The 20,543-nt window shown below is 31.6% G+C and overlaps 1 protein-coding gene across 1 annotated transcript in view; it reads left to right on the top strand.

Annotated features, from left to right (window-relative positions):
- LOC134707027 (deleted in malignant brain tumors 1 protein-like) overlaps positions 1 to 17,235 on the top strand; it is a 43,607-nt gene extending 26,372 nt beyond the window's left edge. The window contains exons 5-9 of the mRNA XM_063566499.1: positions 21 to 232; positions 1,748 to 1,941; positions 8,171 to 8,574; positions 13,725 to 14,029; positions 15,801 to 17,235. Of these exons, the coding sequence (XP_063422569.1) occupies positions 21 to 232; positions 1,748 to 1,941; positions 8,171 to 8,574; positions 13,725 to 14,029; positions 15,801 to 16,519 (1,834 nt within the window). The 3' untranslated portion in view covers positions 16,520 to 17,235. The remainder of the gene's footprint in view (positions 1 to 20; positions 233 to 1,747; positions 1,942 to 8,170; positions 8,575 to 13,724; positions 14,030 to 15,800) is intronic.
- Positions 17,236 to 20,543: the final 3,308 nt, after the last annotated feature.

The following is a 20,543-nucleotide window of genomic DNA, read 5'->3' as shown; positions in this document are numbered from 1 at the left end:
TATGTTTTCCTTCTTTGCAGTCCAAACAATGCTCAAGCAGGTGCACCTATCGATATTGACTATGCCAAAGCTCAAGTTAGCACAACTTATCATCTCGATGATGTAGAATGTACCGGTACAGAAACTAACATAAACCAATGCCCACAATCTGGCACTAATCACAACTGTGATGCCGTACAACAGGAGTATGCAAGCGTTACCTGTGTACCACTTGTAAACACACGACTAACCGGTAAGAGTTATTGTCTCTATGACTTGATGGTACATATTTAAGTACATGTGTGACGTTTGAATTAAGGCATCCTTCCCCTATTCAGTTTTTGTATCAGGTCAGCATACAGCAGTAAAGGTCATTGACTTAAACATTCGTTGCAACATTTCGAAATAATTAAGACATATGACAAGTTAGTAGTAGAGCAGCAAGGAGAACTTAATCATCATTGTTTTATGGATATGAGGTACTAGTACTTCTATTAGAACTAACTAATCCTAGATTTATGGATATAATGTACATCACAATTACATTTGTAGTCTTTATTTTGGCCTGATTGTTGCCTCTTTGACACATTCTCCGTTTCCATTTTTAGTTCACCTGGCCCGTCGTCGTCCGTCGTCGTCGTTAACTTTTACATTTTGATCTTCTCCTAGAGAACAACTGAATGGCATCAAACCAAACATGGCATCAATGTTCCTTATGAGGTGCTGAACAAGTGTTGTTACTTTGTACCCGATCCATTATCCAAGATGGCCGCCAGTGGGGGACTTAGTTTAACATAGGACCCTATGGGAAATGCATACAAATGACTTCTTTTAGAGAACCACTGAATGGAAAGAAACCAAACATGGCATGAATGTTCCTTATGAGGTGCTTATCAAGTGTGGTTACTTTGTAGCCGAAATATCGTCCATGATGGCCGCCAGCTGGGGACTTAGTTTAACATAGGACCCTATGGGAAATATATACAAATGTCTTCTTTTAGAGAACCATTGAATGGAATGAAACAAAACATGACATGAATGTTCCTCATGAGGGGCTGACCAAGTGTTGTTACTTGGTAGCCGATCCATCATTCATGATGGCCACCAGTGAGGGACTTAGTTTAACATAGGACCCTATGGAAAATATATACAAATGTCTTCTTTTAGAGAACAAATAAATGGAATGAAACCAAACATCGCATGAATGTTCCTTATGAGGTGCTGACCAAGTGTTGTTACTTTGTAGCCGATCAATCATCCGAGATGGCCGCCAGTGGGTGACTTTTGAATGAAATCAAACATAGCCTGAATGTTCCTTTTCTTATGAGGTTATGTTGTTACTTTTAGCCTTATATATTTTTTTATATTATTTCAAAAACCCAAGTAGAATCAGGTGAGCGATACAGGCTCTTGAGAGCCTCTTGTTATTTTATTTCTGGCTATTATTCTTCAACATCAAAAGGAAATATACTCATAACCATCTCATGAAAAGCAAGAAACCGAGTTAATAAAAAGAGTTGCGCAAATTTAAAAGAATGAATAATAAATGACTACAATTGTTTGGACAACAACTTCATGTCTCTATCTTGCAATACATGTTAAAAGAATGTTAATGTGTTAGTGCGTGTATCTACACCAATTTCAATAAGTAGTGTATGGGTACTGCACCCAAACATCTGGTAATTTCAACTACTGTTAAACATATACTCGTAGTCCTATGATCTGTATGTGTTAATAACGCTCACCTTATTTTTCCTTGTCTTATCAGCACCGATTCCCGAGCTGATTTGTACAGATGGAAATTTCAATATCCAATTTAGTCGGATACAAGATCCCCATTTGGAAGTGAGGCATTTGACCATTTATCATCCTTATAACGGACCATGCAATATTGCAAAACAAACTTCTACAAATATCATAACAGTAACCATACCTTATAAAGATTGTGGAACAGAAGTTATTGTAAGTATAATTAACAAATTAGCCTGAAGGTATTTGATATAAAAGTATCCAAATGATGAATAAATCTGTGATCTCTTTATATATTTATACCTTTTTATGGACAATATTTTATATTGATACTTGTGTTTGTTCGTCTTTTCGATTTTTTTTCTGACCTCTGTTATAGTATCAGTATCCTAATTTAGTGACCTAATTTAAAGAAAAATTGTTATGGCTATGTGCACCATCAATTTCATTTTAGCAACTGTTTGGTTTTTTTTATAATTTTCAGTTAAGTTTTGATGTTTTAATTTTAGATAAGTGTTTGTGTTTGTACAAATAGAACTCTGAACCAGTATTATGCAAAGTTTGTTAAATTGTAAAATTCCCAATTCTAAACTTAAAGACAAATTAAAAGAGTTGTTAAGTTTTGATTCATAAAAAAAGAATGGCCAACGTAGACACAAGTATCTTGTTTCAGTGAGGGATGAATCCTACTTTGTAAAAGATAACACTGATTCAAACAAAACGATCTTTGAAACTGACATTATCAAGATGCTCGATTTCTTGATTGATCACATATTTTTTACGTTCAACAGACTCTGGGAATTCTAATGGGAACCAATTGGACCCCTCTTCTTGCCGACTTGTTTCTTTATTGTTATGAAGCTCACTGCATACATGAACTTCATAAGAAGAAAGATAAGAAGTTAGCAATACCCTTTATCTTTAATTTCCGCTTTAGATAATGTTATCTCATTAAATAGTTCAAAATTTGTTGACTATGTTGAACGCATCAATCTGAAACGGTTATTCCATAACGGTCAACCAACTCGTGATGGCGTCCGTCACCATTTGGAACTCTTGGTTTAATAGCGTTCTTGTGAGCAGTAACCCTCTATCAAGAAAATCGTGATAGGAAATGCAAGCACGGGAATATCGTATCAATTGGGAGATATATACCACGTATGCAGGTGCTGCTGGAATGTTGCTACTTAGAAATGGAAAGATCACAATTGGAAAGCTGAAATCATCTCTTTTGTCGTAAAGTTTTGTTTTCAACCGACCCTCATTGTCAATTTCTAGATGTAAGTCAAGATATGAAGCCGACTTAACTGTATCTGTAGTATCCTTTATCTCCAATTCGATGGGATAGATGCGTTCCACATAGTCACCAAATTTTGAAAGAACGTCATCTATATAGCGGAAAGTAGAGTTAAAGGATATTGCTAACTTCTTATCTTTCTTCCTAAGAAGTTCCCGCATGAAGTCAGCCTCATAATAACAAAGAAACAAGTCGGCAAGTAGAGAGGCACAGTTTGTTCCCATTGGGATGCCAACAGTCTGTTGAAAAACACGTCCTCCGAACGTAACAAATATGTTGTCAATCAAGAAATCAAGCTTCTTGATAATATCGATTTCAGAGAATTCTTGTTTGAATCAGAGTGATTCTTTACAAAGTAGGATTTATCCCTCCCTAAGACAAGATACTTGTATCTACGTTGGCCATTTTTTTTATGAAGCAAAGTAATACCAACTCTTTCAATTCGTCTTTTAGTTTGGAATGTGGAATATAATATTGCACGTTTCTATTTACAAATTAATCAGGTAAATAGAATGACACTGCATAACACACGAATATCAGTAGGTGTTTTCCCTTTGGATCGATTGTTTGGGTGTGTTTGATTATTAAAATTAGAACGTTTGATATTGATTGAGCCACTTCTATTATTTTCTTGTGTATAAAAATTATAATAACAATAGTTGTTATTTATCTAATTATGTGTCATGCTTTCATGCTTTTTAGAAATTCAGAAATTTGTGTAATGTGCTATATAAATATGATGTATATGCATAGATATAGGAAGATTTTGAGGGATTGCCAATGAGACAACTCTACATCCAAATAACAATTTATAAAAGTAAACCATTAAAGGTCAATGTACGGCCTTCAACACGGAGCCTAGGCTCACATCGAACAACAATTCAAACGGGAAAACCAACGGTCAAATTTATTTAAAAAACGAGAAACGAGAAACACGTATAAATTACAAAAACAAACGACAACTACTGAACATCAGATTCTTGACTTAGGACAGGTGCAAACATTTGCAGCGGGATTAAACGTTTTAATGGTACCGAACCTTCTACCTTTTTTTCTGAAACAATAGCATAACATCACAACATAGAAAAAAATACCATAAAATATCAATTCGAATGCTTAACTCAATCAAAAAACGTAAATTAACACACTATGAATGTTTTTGGTGGGGTTCGTCTTTAGTTTTCTATGTTGTTTCTTGTGTCCTTTTATTTGTCTCTTTGTCTAAATAATTTTTTGCCATGGCATTGTCAGTTTATTTTTGATTTATGAGTTTGACTGCTCCTCCTGTATCTTTCATCCCCTTTTGTAACAAATAGAACAAGGAAACAGTGTTATGAAAATTTGAGGTTTTATACAGTGAAGCCTATAAACTCACCATTTTTTATTGAAGCTGATTATTTACAGTTAAGAATTTTTTTACCTTATACTATTTTTGTAATGTTCACAAGTGTAAGAATAGAATCCAACCAAACTAATTCTCCTATAATTGAGTCTTGGTGTGTCTAGTTTGTGAACAACATAACACTCCGTCACGAAACATGACCGCCACGTATAAAGCAGCATTATAGGAAGAATCAAATAGGCCCCTTATATTGTGTAAGTAAACTGATTTTGTTTACATGCTTTCTTTTACTTTTAAGAACTACAATAAATAAACATCAACGAATATCTGCAATACCTAGCTAAATAAATCCCTATGGAAGTTAATGATTTAAATTTACTGTTTTGTCGTAGCTATTTTCGGCTATGTTTGACTAAATATAAATAGGGCTTATAGTAATGGAATGTATGGTGTAACAGCAACCTTCCTGTTGTTCTTCATATTTTAGAATCCTAGGTGGCCAAGTGATCTAAGCAGTTCAACAACTGTATCACTAGCCAATGGTTGTGAGCACGAATCCGAGGTAGACTTCAATCTTAATTGAATTTGATAGTCACTTATCCTACCAGGGATCAGTGGGTCTCTCCAAGCACTCTGGTTCTCTCCATCATTGAAACATACCCAACACAAAATAGCCAATATTGCTGAAAATGTGACGTTTAACACCAATCAATCATTCAATCTTCATTTTGTTTATATTCATTTAAACTTTTTTTCTTCCTTTTTTATATGATTCCAACAACATTGTAAACATTCTACATTGATAGAAAAAAAAGACATGTAAGTCAAATTGATACAATCCGTCTATTTGAGACCCTTTGTTTGCCTCCGCATACTCGGAATTTGAAAGCTAACAGTGTTCGGTATTTTTTTAATCGTACTTTTAATTATTGATTATCGACGGTTTCTGAAACGAGAGGGGGTTAACGTTCTCGGGTATATTTTCATTTAAGGTGGTATGGGAGTCTAAAATAAAAATGATAAAATTTGTTCATACTTTGCCAAAATTTAGTATCTATTGATATATGTTGAAAAATATATTTTTGTCAAGCTACAGGGCGTGACAAATGACACATTTTGTATGGATTATAAAGGAAAAAACGCCATTTTGTGATTGGAAACTAAACAAAATGACAGAATTGTTAAATACATAAGGAAAAGATAGCTTTCAGAAGATGCTTTAAGAATATCAAAAGAAAAGATAGGGTCACCGTACGTTTTTTCTGCCTAAAATACAAAATAAGAAAATTCCATGTAGAATCCTTCAGAAAATGCACTGTTTTAGAGTTATCTCCCCTTAAAATGCCTTCTTTTTTTTTTTTTTTTAACAACCAAAAATAATCAACTTTTGAAAAAATATCAATATCTATAAGTAATACTAGAACACACCCGTGATATCGCGGGTCCGTGACTGAATTAATGTATATAACTATACGCAAGCCTTATTTGAGTAAAGTCATGCCGATTATAAGATACACAGTTTTCTCTGCTTTTAAATCTTTCTGTTTGAACCCGTCGAACTGGAACTTATCAATTATTGGTAATATTAATTATTTGGAAAAAAAAGGTCCTGGTATGGAGTATTTTTTAATCAACAACATTGTCCTTTATTAGTTATAAATAAAGTTGAATTCTTTGATTCGCTGTTTTACGTCATGCCCGCTAACAAATTGAAAACTGTACCTATACCCCTTATTTTTAGTCCAGATTTTTAGTATTCGTATTGTTATCTTAGAAAGTCTTACTGATTAAAATACTACCATAGGTAACAATTTGACAATATAGTAGTGTCAACCCTGTGATTATAACCTGTGTATATAGCATAATAATCCTGAATACACCGTTTGTTGGTGCGCCTGTCAGATGCGGAACGTACAGATAAGGTAATAGGTAACAGGTAAATATATACTATTGGTATCGGTATCGGACTCGACCCGGAACTTCTTAATTATTGGCAATATTAATAACGTGGAAAACAAAAGGGCCTGGAGTTGTGTAATTTTTAATCTACACCTTTGTACTATATTAGTTATATATAAAGTTGAATTCTTTGATTCTTCGTTTTTACGTGATGACGGCTGACAAATTGGACCTCGTAATTTTAGTATTATAGATTCTTATAAATTGGTTCTTTGAAATGAAAATTCACATTAAGGGGGCTCCTGGGTATAAATGATTTTTTTTTTCTAATATAGGATTTTGCTATATTTTTTCATAAATGAATCTTATCATATACTTAAAAGAAAAATGAAATAAAAAAATGGGGTCACCGTTCATATAAGCTAAAATCTGACTCTGGAAGAGGCATACATTTTTGTTAATGTCCTTTTTTTCTGTTGAACTGAGGAGAAAAAGAGGAAATATCGAAATAAAAAAATAACCTAATATAAGAAATCGCTTAAATTTTACAATTATTTAGTTTATGTACAACTTATTTGAAAACAATAATAAAAAATATAGGTCACCGATGAGTTTAAAAAGATATTTCAAATTTAAGGCCAAAAAATGGCATTTTTGCACCAAAGGGAGATAATTTGGAGCTTTTTCAATTTTTAAAGTCATCAGGGGCCAAAACAAATCATTTTTTTTTTGTTTTTTGTACCATATCATAAAGTAACAACTAATAGTGTAATAAATAAAATTTGTAATGAAAAAATAAAGGTTTAATTTTTTGCTAAAATTTTTGTACCCACGAGCCACCTTAAATATCTGCATTCCTAAATCAAATTTTTTTGCTAACTCGATAGAAAAATTGACCTTTGGTTCTCTGTTTTTTACCATTCAAGACGGAGGAAGACACCCATACCACCTTAAGTCGACAGCCCTGAGATATGAGATTTGACCAAGAAACTTCCCCTAGCTTCAATGCTCTTCAAATTTTTACTTGTTTGGCTTTATAATTATTTTGATCTGAGCGTCACTGATGAATCTTATGTAGACCAAACGCGCGTCTGGCGTATTAAATTATAATCCTGGTACATTTGATAACTATTGACTGACCATTTATAATCTGTTTATGATGTCATTGATTCACGTGCGCCTTTAGTTGCTAGCGATATTTTTCTGTTTCTAACAAGAATCAATGTATAAAAAATTAACACAAACAAGATCAAAGAAAATTATACAAAGTAAAGATAATAGCTCAATATTAGAGGTTGGATTTCTGTAAAATTAGGCGATACAATTTCCCATAGGAACTCCCTTTACGGCTAAATCTTTTTTTTTTTTAAGTTTCGTATACAATTATTTCCTAGAATGGAAAGTTGATATATATCTGCGGCCTATTTTCAACATTTGTATCCCCCGAACTTTAAGGAGTTTTAACGTATACTAAAATTATCATCACTTCACTTTAGATTTTTTTCGGTATTCAGTTCCACTGCCTACTGTACATTTAAGTTTAAATTTGCATGAGAAATATTGAATCTTAGTCAATATGTGTCTAAGGAGAATCATAGAAACATTAGTTACAGCTCATAAATATTACCGGGGAACAAACTACTAAGTTGATTTATTCATTTAAGACCTACAGCCCCAATAGCAGCTGAATTTACCTATTGGTAGAAAAATGTTGGTACGTTTTGTAAATAATCCATGGTACTTAGACTCAGTAGATAGACGAAATTTTAAGGATCAACATTTGCTTATTTTATGATAAACTGAATTGTTTTGTTAGCAAAACAATGTTGTTTTAAACAAAATGTCTACTGTATTTCATAAATAAAGATGCTGTCAATTCAAATGTAGTTTTCTTATTTCCATAGCTTAATGCCACTGAGATTATTTACCTCAACACTATAAAATATGACTACACACTGGTTCAGACCGTATCTGGAGTACAGATTGTGCGTGTTAACACCTACAAAGTCGAGGTTTGTTGCATTTTCCCACGTGATCTTGAAATAAACAGAGGATTTACTCCCCTTCCAGAGAGCGTAAAGAAAAAAGCACCCGGAAATTTCAGTATAATAATGAAATTGTACAATGATTCGTTTATCACTTCCCTAAATCAACCAGTGGAATTAATACTTGGTGAATGGTTGAATGTTGCACTGAAACTGGAAGATACAGAGGGCCATCCCGATCTTAAGCTAATAGTACCAGACTGTAAAGCAGCCCCATCTGACCAGCCGAATGACCCAACATATTTTACCTTATTTAGCCAAAAGTAAGTTGTTAATTTCATTCAAGATTCAAGATTCAAAGTTTTATTTAGAGTCGATATTCAATAAACTACATAACACAAGCTCTAGTGAGCTTTTCAAATCGACTTAAAAACAAAATACAATACACACACACAATACAATACACACATACAAAAAAGTCATGAAAACAACACAATTCTAACATATAATGCATAGTAAGATACCATAATGACATATATAAGTTAAAAGCATGTAGTACACTTAAAATATAGCACAAGTTAATAATAAGATTGCACAAATTAGATAGTTACACAAAAAATAAAAATAAAAATAAAACAGGTTTAAACACTAAATGCATGAACTGCACTGGCATGAGCTGTTACTTGGATCCCATGTCTGTACCAATTTTTTGAATTGGTCAAAAGATGTTTCCACTCGACAATGGTTTGGTAGCTCATTCCAGATTTGTGCAGCATTATAGCGAAACGATCTTAAGCCATACTTAGTAGTTCGAACTCTTGGGAGTACTGCTGTTTCCTGTGATCTTAAATCATACTTATTAATTTTTATATCAATTAAATCATGAAGGTAGCTCGGACTTTTTTGGTGAATTATTTTAAATGTTTCTATTGCAATTGTTTTTATTCTTCTTAATTTTAAAGATGGTAATTTAGATTTTTCTAGTAATTTTTCGTAAGGAATATCATAATCTTCATAAATGAATCTTAGAGCTCTTTCTTGATTTTTTTCCATTTTAAAAGAATTTTTTTCACTACAGTAGTGCCAAATTACTGGACAATAGTTAAAGTTCGAAAGTATGAATGAGTAGTATGCTGTTAACCTACCTAGCCTGTTTAAATATTTACCCATACGTTTTAGAATATTTAATTGTCTTGATGCCTTTTTACATATTTCAGAAATATGATTGTTAAAATTTAAGTCCGAATCTATAGTTATTCCAAGAAGTGTAACATTTTCCTCACAAGAAATTTTGTTTCCATTTAAATTAAATATTAAATTATGTTTATTTGTTTTTTTCCCAATGGCTATAGCCTGGAATTTGTCAGGATTAGCCTTCATTAAATTTGAAGAAAACCAGTTTATTAGATTTAAACTATCAGTTTCTAAGCTTTCAACAACTTTATCTAAATTATGATCACTGTATGATACAGTGTTGTCATCAGCATAATTATAAATGGTACTTTTTTTAACAAAATGAAATATGTCATTTATGAAGACACTTGTGGTACGCCTTTAAACATACGATCCCATTCGCTGTAAGAGCTTCCAATTTTAATTCGTTGTTTTCTGTGTTCTAAATAACTTTTTAATAATTTTAGAGAATTTTTAGACAGACCGTATGCTTCCAATTTAAGTAAAAGTAAATCGTGAGGTAAACACTCAAATGCTTTAGATAGATCCATCAAAATTGCAGCAATGAATTTGTTCTCGTCCAGAGCTTTTTTCCAGTCTTCTATTATTTTAATAAGTGCAGTTGGGCAACCAAAACCTGACCTAAATGCCGAAAGAAGAGGATGAAAATGTTTATTTAAGAATTCCATTAGTTGGTCATGTATAGCTCTTTCATAAATTTTAGAAATACATGGCAACACACTTACAGGTCTATAATTTTCTTTATCAAGAGAGTTATTCTTTTTAAAAAGTGGGGAAACCTGAGCAGCTTTGAGATCATCAGGAAAAATTGAGCTTTCAATTGATTTATTAACTAAAATTTTAATAGGATTTGATATTACTGGCTGTGCCAATTTTAGAATTTTTGGTGAAATATTGTCATATCCAGTGGCTTTTCTTATATTTAACCTATTTATTTGTTTACTCACAAACTCTTCTGTTACAGGTTTAAAATTCAACTCATTATAATCATTTTTATTTTCTTCAATTTTTATTATACTTGGATGATTTCTGTCTATTTTAATGTTTTATCACCTATATCTTTAGCCACATTTATGAAAAATTTATTGAAAATTTCTGATACCTCTTTAGGATCACTGAGAATTTTATCATTTTCATATAACATTATGTTATTGTTTGATTTGATATTTTTATTTGATAGAAATGGTTTAATAGTGGAATAAAATGTTGTTGACTTTGGACCACCAGCAGTTCTTTCATAAAAATAAGTTTTAATTGAGCTCTTTTTTATTTTTGTCACAGTATTTCTCTGTTTTCTGTACAACACCCAGTTGGCATCACTTTTATATTTAAGAAATCTGTTATGGTACATTCTTTTTTTGTAGATTGCGCTTCTTAGATCTTTATTCATAAAGGGTGCAGGTGCTACTATTGATCTTCTTTTTTTCATTGGTATATGCTTGTCAATGATGTTAACAAATTCAGATTGAAAATTTGAATACGCTTCATTGACATCATCAACTGACAGCAAATTATCAAAATTTACACAATTTAGTTCATGTACAAATTTTTCCTGGTCAAAACTTTTAAAACTCCTGTAATTTATAAATTCCTTTTTAATTTTAGGCACAAAACCTTTTAATTGAAACGAAATTATGTTGTGATAATCACTGAGCCCACAATTAAAATTAGATATATTTTGACAAAAATTTGGTTGGTTTGTCAGGATAACATCAAGTAAAGTTGGTAATGCATTTTTTGTAAAACATGTAGCTTTTTTAACTATGTTTGTAAAATCAAAAACATCACACATATTTATTAGAGGTATACTTTTTTCTGCATCTAAACAATTGTAATTTAAATCACCAATAATAATAACATTGTCATATTTTTCAGATATTTTATCAAATGTTTTATTAAAGTCTTCAATAAATAAATGATCATTGAGGGATGGGGGTCTGTAAAGACCCCATATCAGCCACTTTCTGTCTTTTAAGTTTATTTCAGTAAAAATTGATTCGATTGTTTTACATTCAAGTTTGGTCTTTCTGTCACATGCCAAATCTGAGCGGATGTAAACAGGAGGCCTCCGCCTTTCGCTGTCCGGTCTGCTCTCCATAGCTGGTAATTGTCAATAAAGAACTCGCCGTTTTTGAAGGTTTCATCTAGTTTGGTTTCTGCTACAATTATCATGTCAACTAGGTTGTCATTTAACAAATCTTTTATAGAAGAGAATTTATTTCTAAAACTGTTGATGTTAAGATATGCATAGTGAAAGTTATTAGGGTGTTTGATTCGTACACCTTTCAGCTCGTCAAATATGTTTTGCTCAACGTCCTCAATATTGAAATTGGAAATATTGTTTACATTAATTGACCCACATTCTGAACTTATTGAAGAGTTACATGATTTTGATACTTTGAAGTACGAGTCTGTAAAATTTGGTAGTCGGTTTGTACAGCATTCACAGTAATAATTGTCGTCGCTTTTTGATAGTATGTTGTACTCCTGTACAGATGAATTTGTACATTTTAAATGAGTCCACAAGTCACAGAAATCACATTGTATCGCTTTCTGATTACATTTCACCGGCTTATTACAATCGGTACATGGATGTTTAATTGGACCTGGATTATGATGAATATCACCGCTAAGTAAAATTGATAAAATAAGAAAATACTGAGATGGATTTTGTACTTTACGTTTTATCGTTGTTGTTGTTGTTGGTCGGCCATATTGAGTAGTCGAGTTCACTCGGACTGTTGGGAAAAGTTTTTCGATGGCAAAATTGTATTGACCTAAATTTGTTATGTTTGAACACGAATAATAGCCAAGATTTTCTGGCAGTTCATGTTTAAAACCAATTTTGTAGTCACTAGTTGGTGTTAGACGTATAAATATTCCAAATAATACAAGAGCTAATGTCAGTCGATCTTGACCGGCCGCCATTTTTTTGGTACATTAAATTGAAAAAAGTGTTTGTTTAAGTAGTCTACTACTAACAACTGCTATCATGGTATGACATTTTATTTATTTCCAAACACTCGTGATTTGTACTGGATTGTGGTTTTCATATTAATCATTCTTCATTATCAACAGCACTTGTTTTAAAATGCTACATCTCATACTTGTTTGATGTGTTTCAGTATTTGATTTTGGAATTTGTCAAGGGATTCTCCATTTTTAATTTCCCATAGCTGTGTAATGACTGTCCGACGCCGCTTGATATATAAAACATGGATTAATGAAATTTTTCATTGAATACAATATGTTTTTGTTCAACCTTATACTAATATAAATGTAGGTAGTAATTAATATTTATTTTGTTCAATAGAGATTCTAAAAAGATTGCTATGTTTGATGAATTAAGATAATAGATATGATTGGTTTAAACAAAAAGAACACACATTGCTGAACATTCTTTGAAATTATAATTTTAAATTTAAGTTACACAAATCATTACATAATCTGCATATTATATTTATCATTAAACTTCTGACAAAATTCAATTCCTATTGATATTTTTGTGAGCTGTATATTAAAACTAAACTGTCCGGAAAATTTAATGTAAAAAAAAAAGACAAGAAATTTTAACAAAGATCTGTATGTATATTCACAATATTTATTTTATATAATTGTGAAATCAATTATACTATATAGCTACTAATATTATGAATAAGTTATATCTTATCAAATAGTTTTTCCCTAAACTATTATGTAAACTAACATGAGGGATACTAAGTTACAAGCTGAAAACTTAGTAAATGGTTACAGCAAATATGAAATAAAGATATTATTACGTTTAAAAAAAACTAAACTGTCATTCAAGATGATTAACATCAAACAAAACTCTTATGTATAATTCTATTTTGAACATGACCTATGGAATTTTTCGACAATTAATAATATTATAGATCGATTTGGTGACATAATATTACTCTTCTTATTACTATCTCCGATTTAAGTGTTGTATATAAATTTCAATAAGCATGAACCAACCGCGAGAAAAAAAATCCAAAAGGAGCGAGTCAAAAGGAGTCGAAATGGTGAAATCTATTTCTCCTATGCATGCATCATTGAGAGTATTATAATTCAAATCTTACGAATTCTTTAGTTTTAACCATCTTACATTTTAAACATTTGTTTGGTTTCTTATTTGAAAATTTCTACGGAAAATTACTGATGATTGTAAAATTAAAATAATCTATTGAATGCGCGCGTGTGTAATTGTTATTGCCGTTCTTCTGCACTAGCTTTTTGTAATCATATTTAAATACAAGTATTTACTTTCCCATTGTAGGTGTGCTGTTGATCCAACTCTGGGTTTCTTTCCTTTGAATTCTACAACGTTTGGATTCCGATATCAAACATTTAAATTTTATCAATATGCAAACATTTATATTCATTGTAACGCTTGGGTATGTCTAACCACAGAGAAAAATCAAGACTGTGATCGAACGTGTAACACAACAAACACTATTGGTAGAAGAAAAAGAGATGCTTCTTCCAGGGATGTGTACCAGTTGCTGAGTCAGCCACTTAACTTTAAGCAACAAGCACAAAATTCACTGATAGATCGAGGAGGTGGATGGCAAGTCGATTTAGGTAGGTGAAGAAATAATAGCGGCTGTTCAAAAGAGACAATAAACCAAAGAGACAATCAAAGTTGAAGAAAAAACGAAAACACAATGGCAAAACAGTAAACAATGTCGAGGTAAACAAATCCTGGTTACAAACTAAAACCGAGGGAAACACATATAATTTACTAGGAAAACAAATGAACAACAGGAACTTGCAACAAAAACTAACGCTTACATACATAGAATCGAACTATTTGATTACAACGGCCATATTTCTGACTTTGCACAGTACATTTTAACAAAAAAACAGGGGGGATGAGATCGGTTTAACGGCTAACCTTTCCATCTAGAATACATGTGCTTCATTTGTCTTTTATATGTCTATGTCAATAACTAGTTATTTTATGTCATCCTTATGTAATTAGATTTACACATATAAACACATTGTTTATGGGGTTGTTGGATTGTAGCATAGATGAAGGCAATATAAGGTTAATGGCTGTTCAATAGTCATATTAAATCCATTTAACAGAAACAAACCAAAAACGGGAGACACTGTGACACATCAACTATAAGAAGAAAAAAATAATTTGAAAAAACAACAACATAAAAAAAGGAACAACCGAAACAATGAACTGCTACAAAAACAAACCTACATAGAAACGAACAATGTGATAACAACACATTAACTCAAAAACTGAATAAAACCCTTGTTGTGCCAATATAAGGTTTTGAGAAAGCAACCCAATTTACACATCAGTAACCTCTACAGCAAATCCGTTTAGTTCATATAATTCTTTCAAAACATTTGGTATATAATGTTTTTAATTATACTTTAAGTATACGCCTTCCTTCCATTTATTTGTATCGCACACGAATATATCGCGATATAATTAGCAAAAAGTTAACACAAATGTTTTTCATATTTAAGTCATATAAGAATAATAAAAGGCTTACGTCATGAGGTAATGCTGGTTTATGTTATCTTTCGAGAGATGTAGAATGATAAGTAATTACTCATTTACTTTATATGAAATTACCCCTTGTTTTTGGTGGGGTTCGTGTTGTTTTTTCTTTAGTTTTCTATGTTGTGTCATGTGTACTATTATTTGTCTGTTTGTCTTTTTTTATTTTTTGCCATGGCGTTGTCAGTTTGTTTTAGATTTATAAGTTTGACTGTCCCTTTTGGTATCTTTCGTTCCGATTTGATATATCAAAGCATTGGCAGGAAAGGGGGTTCCCTTGTTAGTTCTAAAAATGAAACTATATAGAAGAGGGGTCAGAAGGTTCCTTACGTAATTAAGATCAAAGTTAAAGGTCAAAGTAACTAATCAAAGTTGGTAAATATAAAGATATAAGGTGAGGCTTTTGTTTTTGTGTGATTGGTGTATGTCTACTTGTACATTCTTTTTGAAGCTTGTTTAAGAGGTAGGTATTAGGACAACAATAAAAACTATGATGGTTTTAGGTCAAAAGAATACATATTACGGTAATCATTATAAGAATATACAGCTATGCATTGCATTGAGATTGAAAACGCTTTTGCGGACCTGTAGAAACTTTAAGTTAACACTTTTTTCTGCGGACATACAACCACGTAAGCAACAAGGGTCTTTTTCTTAGATTATATTATAATACACCATGTGATCTGATGTCATACATGTGCACTTAATAATCTGAACTCATAATATATCAATCAAATTTGAATATATGTGACATTAATTTGACAACTTCTACGGCAATCATATCATCTATTATTATAAGCACATCATATTTCCAATTATTTTTTTTCATAGCAACAACACAACGACCATCAACGTTAAGTGCCACCTCCGCCATTAATATGCGTTCCACAAAACCATCAACACCTATATCGACAGTAAACCCAACTGGAACTACCAGTAAATATTTAAAAGTTATAGATGTCGGACCATCGACGACAGATGCTTCTGTTGTAACAGAATCAGTGACGGATAAAAATACACAAACACCGTCGCCACATCCTCAATCACAAACAACAGTGCAAGCACCGGCATCGTTGACGACGAAACAGACGGTGTCGGTTTCACCAACAGCTAGGAATGGTTTGATGTCTACAATTCCAAACAATGTTCAAGTGAAAACTTCGCCATCTTTATCTACATCTCATAACCCATTTAAGTTTGACAGTTCTACGGTAAAATTGCAAACAACAGCAACAACCAAACAAATGGTTTCTGGATTACCAACATCTAGTAATGGTTTTAACTTGACAACCGTAAATCAGACGAATCAAAACAATGTGAAAATAAAAACTTCAACACTTTCCTCGTCAAATAGTCCAACCAAGATGGATTCCGATGTAACAACGCAAGTTAAAGTAACCCCTAACCATTTTAAGCATGTTCCTGACCCTAACAAACTTTATTTTGGCGGTTTAGGTGGAAAGTTAACCATTATGTCTGACGCATCAAGACTCCATGTGTCAACTAATGCTGTGATATCTGCAATAGTATGCTGGCTGCTTTTAGTGTAGCGTTAGGCTTATTTTGGTAATTAAAGTCAAATATAAGAACATACAATTTTTAGAAAACAGTGACAAATTTTGCATTTTTAGTGACTTAATGAACATGAAAGATGTATTTGTAAATTGTTTGCTCTGTGAATATGAGTTTTATCTCATGACTTAAAACTTATAAATCATTTCATTTTTTATGACTAATTTTCATTTTCATTTTTAAATCTTATTTGGCACAACTTTTTGAAATTTTGGATCCTCAATGCTCCTCAACTTTGTACTTGTTTGGCTTTATGAATATTTTGATATGAGCGTCACTGATGAGTCTTATGTAAACGAATCGCGCATCTGGCGTACTAAATTATTATCCTTTGGTAACTTATAAATCCACGTTCGTATGATTTTACAATATAACATGAGATGAAAAGAATCAACTTTAAAACTTTAAGCTCGTGACGATTTAATAGACCTTTATACATTTAGAATAGATATAGGAAGATATGGTGTGAATGCCAATGAGACAACTCTCCATCCAAAAAACAATTTAAAAAAGTAAACCATTATACGTCAATATACGGCCTTCAATACGGAACCTTGGCTCACATCGAACAACAAGCTATAAAGGGCCCCAGAAACCTATCTAATAATGTATTTATTTCAGTTTCATATGTATCGATTCTGCTCGTAATTATTCTACGCATACCATCTGATTGTTTGGAAATGTGATATTTCAATTTTAAAGTATACTTGATCTGAAAATGTAATTCAATTATACATTTAATCAATAAGATCAGTTTAATCAATATATTGCCAATTTTCATCATTGAACTAATTTTTGTGCTATTTGTTTTTATAATTAAATGAGAAATCATAGTAACTATGTATGTTGCATTCAAATTGGTATCCTTAATGTTATTGTTACCTTTTGGGTCGATACATCTGCTGTTAGTACCCGATAGTATCACCAGACAGTATTTTAGTACTGGCGAAGACAAACGGATATTGTTTGAATGAAATTTGTTGTTATACAATGTTATAAATATATCAAATCAAAGAATAAATTTGCTCCGTGCAAATATTTCATTCCTTGTTCAGATTTGGCTTTTGGATTGATAAGCGCTTCAAAGGTAAAAAAAGTTCTTAGAATTGCAATTATGTCCGCCTCGAGCATCACAGAAGAGAAGAAAATGTTTGTCAAAAAGTTACACTGTACAAAAAGAGGGACGAAAGATACCAAAGGGACAGTCAAACTCCTAAATCTAAAACAAACTGACAACGCCAGGGCTAAAAATGAAAAAGACAAACAGAAAAACAATAGTACACATGACACAACATATGAAACTAAAGAATAGTCAACACGAACACGTACAATTGATGCAGTAACATTGGTACCCTTAATGATTTTAAATTATGTGTTGCACTGGTTGATTATACCTTTGATACTACGAAAAAATAGCATTTGATTTATGTTTATTTCATGAAAATGTAATGGATCCGATCGAGTTTTTTTTCTGTAGTTATATGCTCCATGGTCGGGTTGTTGTCTCTTTGACATATTCCAAATTTTCATTTTTAATTTATTACTACAATTATAATAGACTATGGTATGAGTTCGCTATGATGTGTAAATTTGTTGCTGAATAGTAATGTTTTGTCTCATTTGACAAATTGCTTGCGAATAGATTAAGTGTTGATTTGTGAATACTACAAAGAAGGATAAACAAGAAAGTTTTGTGTATGGATTGGGGGATAAAAAATTATGTTAGTCAAGAATCATTTTTTTTACTTGAAAATGATTTGTAATAATTCAAATTGTTCGGAAGTCGGGTATTACTTATTAAAGATATCAGGCCTATATCTTAGTACGCCGGCCGCGCATGAGAATAACTTAAAATAGTTACAAACTTCGTAAAAGATGTTGCAACTTAACTTATCCCAATATATTAGACAAAATTTAATCCTTCTGTATATTTTAGATTTATCAACAGGGTTGAATCCAAAACTACTGACTTTTCACACATTATGTCGTTTATATTAATATGTGTTCAGCTTAGTTTCAGCATGGACAGTAACTGTCATTAACCTGTAAAACAGCAAATATTGAATTGTCTGATAGGATTCCGAACATGTTTTAATTGACAGCAATCGTCTGTCCAGTACGGTACAATTGAAAATTGAAAGGTATATTTACTACTTTAATACAATTCGTTCACTACTGTACGATACACAAAATAAGCTGTAAATTAATCTGTAAAGCAAATATGTGGGATCGTCTACGTCTATGACATTGATTTGGATATCAGATATTCTTTCAAGTTCATTTTTCTTATTTTTCTACCACTTACACAACACTTGCAAATTAAAACTTGATAAATCAAATGCGTCGAACACACTTTTCTTGGTTAAGGGTAAGACTTGAAATTCTTGAAAAGCAAAATGACTGATAAATGCATCTCATATCAATTTTGACTTTGAGGGGGTTGAAACCTTTGTTTCATTGTAGGTTTGTTATAAACAGGTCAGTACTGAAACGTTGACCACATCTTTCTATTTTTTGTACTTAAATAGACGTATGGAGTAACGAGATATTTGTAAACTTTTAAGATAATACAAATTTTCTCATAACAGTTTATTATGGTAGGTGTAAATACATCTGGATCTTTTTGTGCAGACGCATAATTTCTACCGATAAACATTTCACAAATTGATCGTTTTATGCCAATTAACTGAATCTCTTCCACGGCAGCGTAAAAATCCTATAAAGGGCAATGGTTTTTTTCGATAAAAGAAAGTCTAGTACACCCTTTCATGTAAAGATGTGATTGAGTTTGCTGTTTTGTTTTGAACCCATTAATATAGTATTTGTGTGAGTTTTTCTATGGAAATTAGTCTTCATCCTCTGACATTTCTGATGATTTTTTTACTTTAGAAAATTCCGTAGAAAAACTGATCAGACAATAGTTTAAGTTGGCCTAGGGGTACTTTAAATTATGCTAAATATATAACTGATACATTTTTTGTCATTAAAATGCAATCGTCTTGTTGGGGTCGTAATAATGTTATATGGATAAGTCTATCACTTTAAAGCTACATCAATAGCAATGCATCCCTTTCAATATTGAAAAAAATAGATTGCTTTGTGAAAAAAAATTAAGCAGAATCCTGACTGTAACTGTGTCAAAAAATGAAAAATAATTACTATGAAGTCGGAGTTGTGAACAACAATGCATACAATGTGTAATCCAACTGGCTTGAATTTTACATATTTTATTAGCATCAGTCTGGTTAAATGATCAACAACATAACATAATAACAAACATACAAAAAAGTGGAAAACAGAATTCAAGATTGTCATATAAAACTTTTATTACATTAAAAATAATTTAATGAGTTAAATCAAGATTCTTTTATGTGATCAATATTTAGTTTCTTCTCCATATTTCCCCTCAATATCTTGGTGTTAAAATGAAAATAATGAATTCAACTATCAGCCTAAAAAACAAATAATTCAGACGCATTTTGATGAAACCCTGATCAAAGAAATATTAACAAAAAAATCAAAAACGTAATTTCACGAAGAATTTGTTTTTAGAGATTGATTATCAAATTCTTATTGATGCTGTTATTCTAGAACGACAACTATCTCTTTTGGTTTGAACCAAATCGTCAATCTTTATCAATATTAGACTTTTATTGAAAAGACAAATTAACACAATGAAAATTGTGCATACTATTCTATTTCCTTTGTCAAATTTCACATTTGGTCAAGTATATGTCTCTGAATGTTTAAAAGAAGATTAAAATAAAAGTTATCAAATACAATTTTGTAAACACAAATTTCTATTTATTTGAAAAGGCATCGTGAAATAGTATTCCAATATTAATCTGCATGTACGAATTGGTTATCATTTATAACGGGAAGACACAACCAATATTTGTTATTATCTTTCAAAACAATTGCTGAAAAGATTTATATATTTTGGTTCTTTTTAACTTTCATCCACCAATTTATTTGCAATATAGTATAATTTGGATCTACCTG

Source organism: Mytilus trossulus, chromosome 2 (assembly GCF_036588685.1).
Source record: "Mytilus trossulus isolate FHL-02 chromosome 2, PNRI_Mtr1.1.1.hap1, whole genome shotgun sequence".
Classification (NCBI taxonomy): domain Eukaryota; kingdom Metazoa; phylum Mollusca; class Bivalvia; order Mytilida; family Mytilidae; genus Mytilus; species Mytilus trossulus.
The sequence above is the reverse complement of the archived record's forward strand: the minus strand, read 5'-3'. Positions and strand labels throughout refer to the sequence as shown.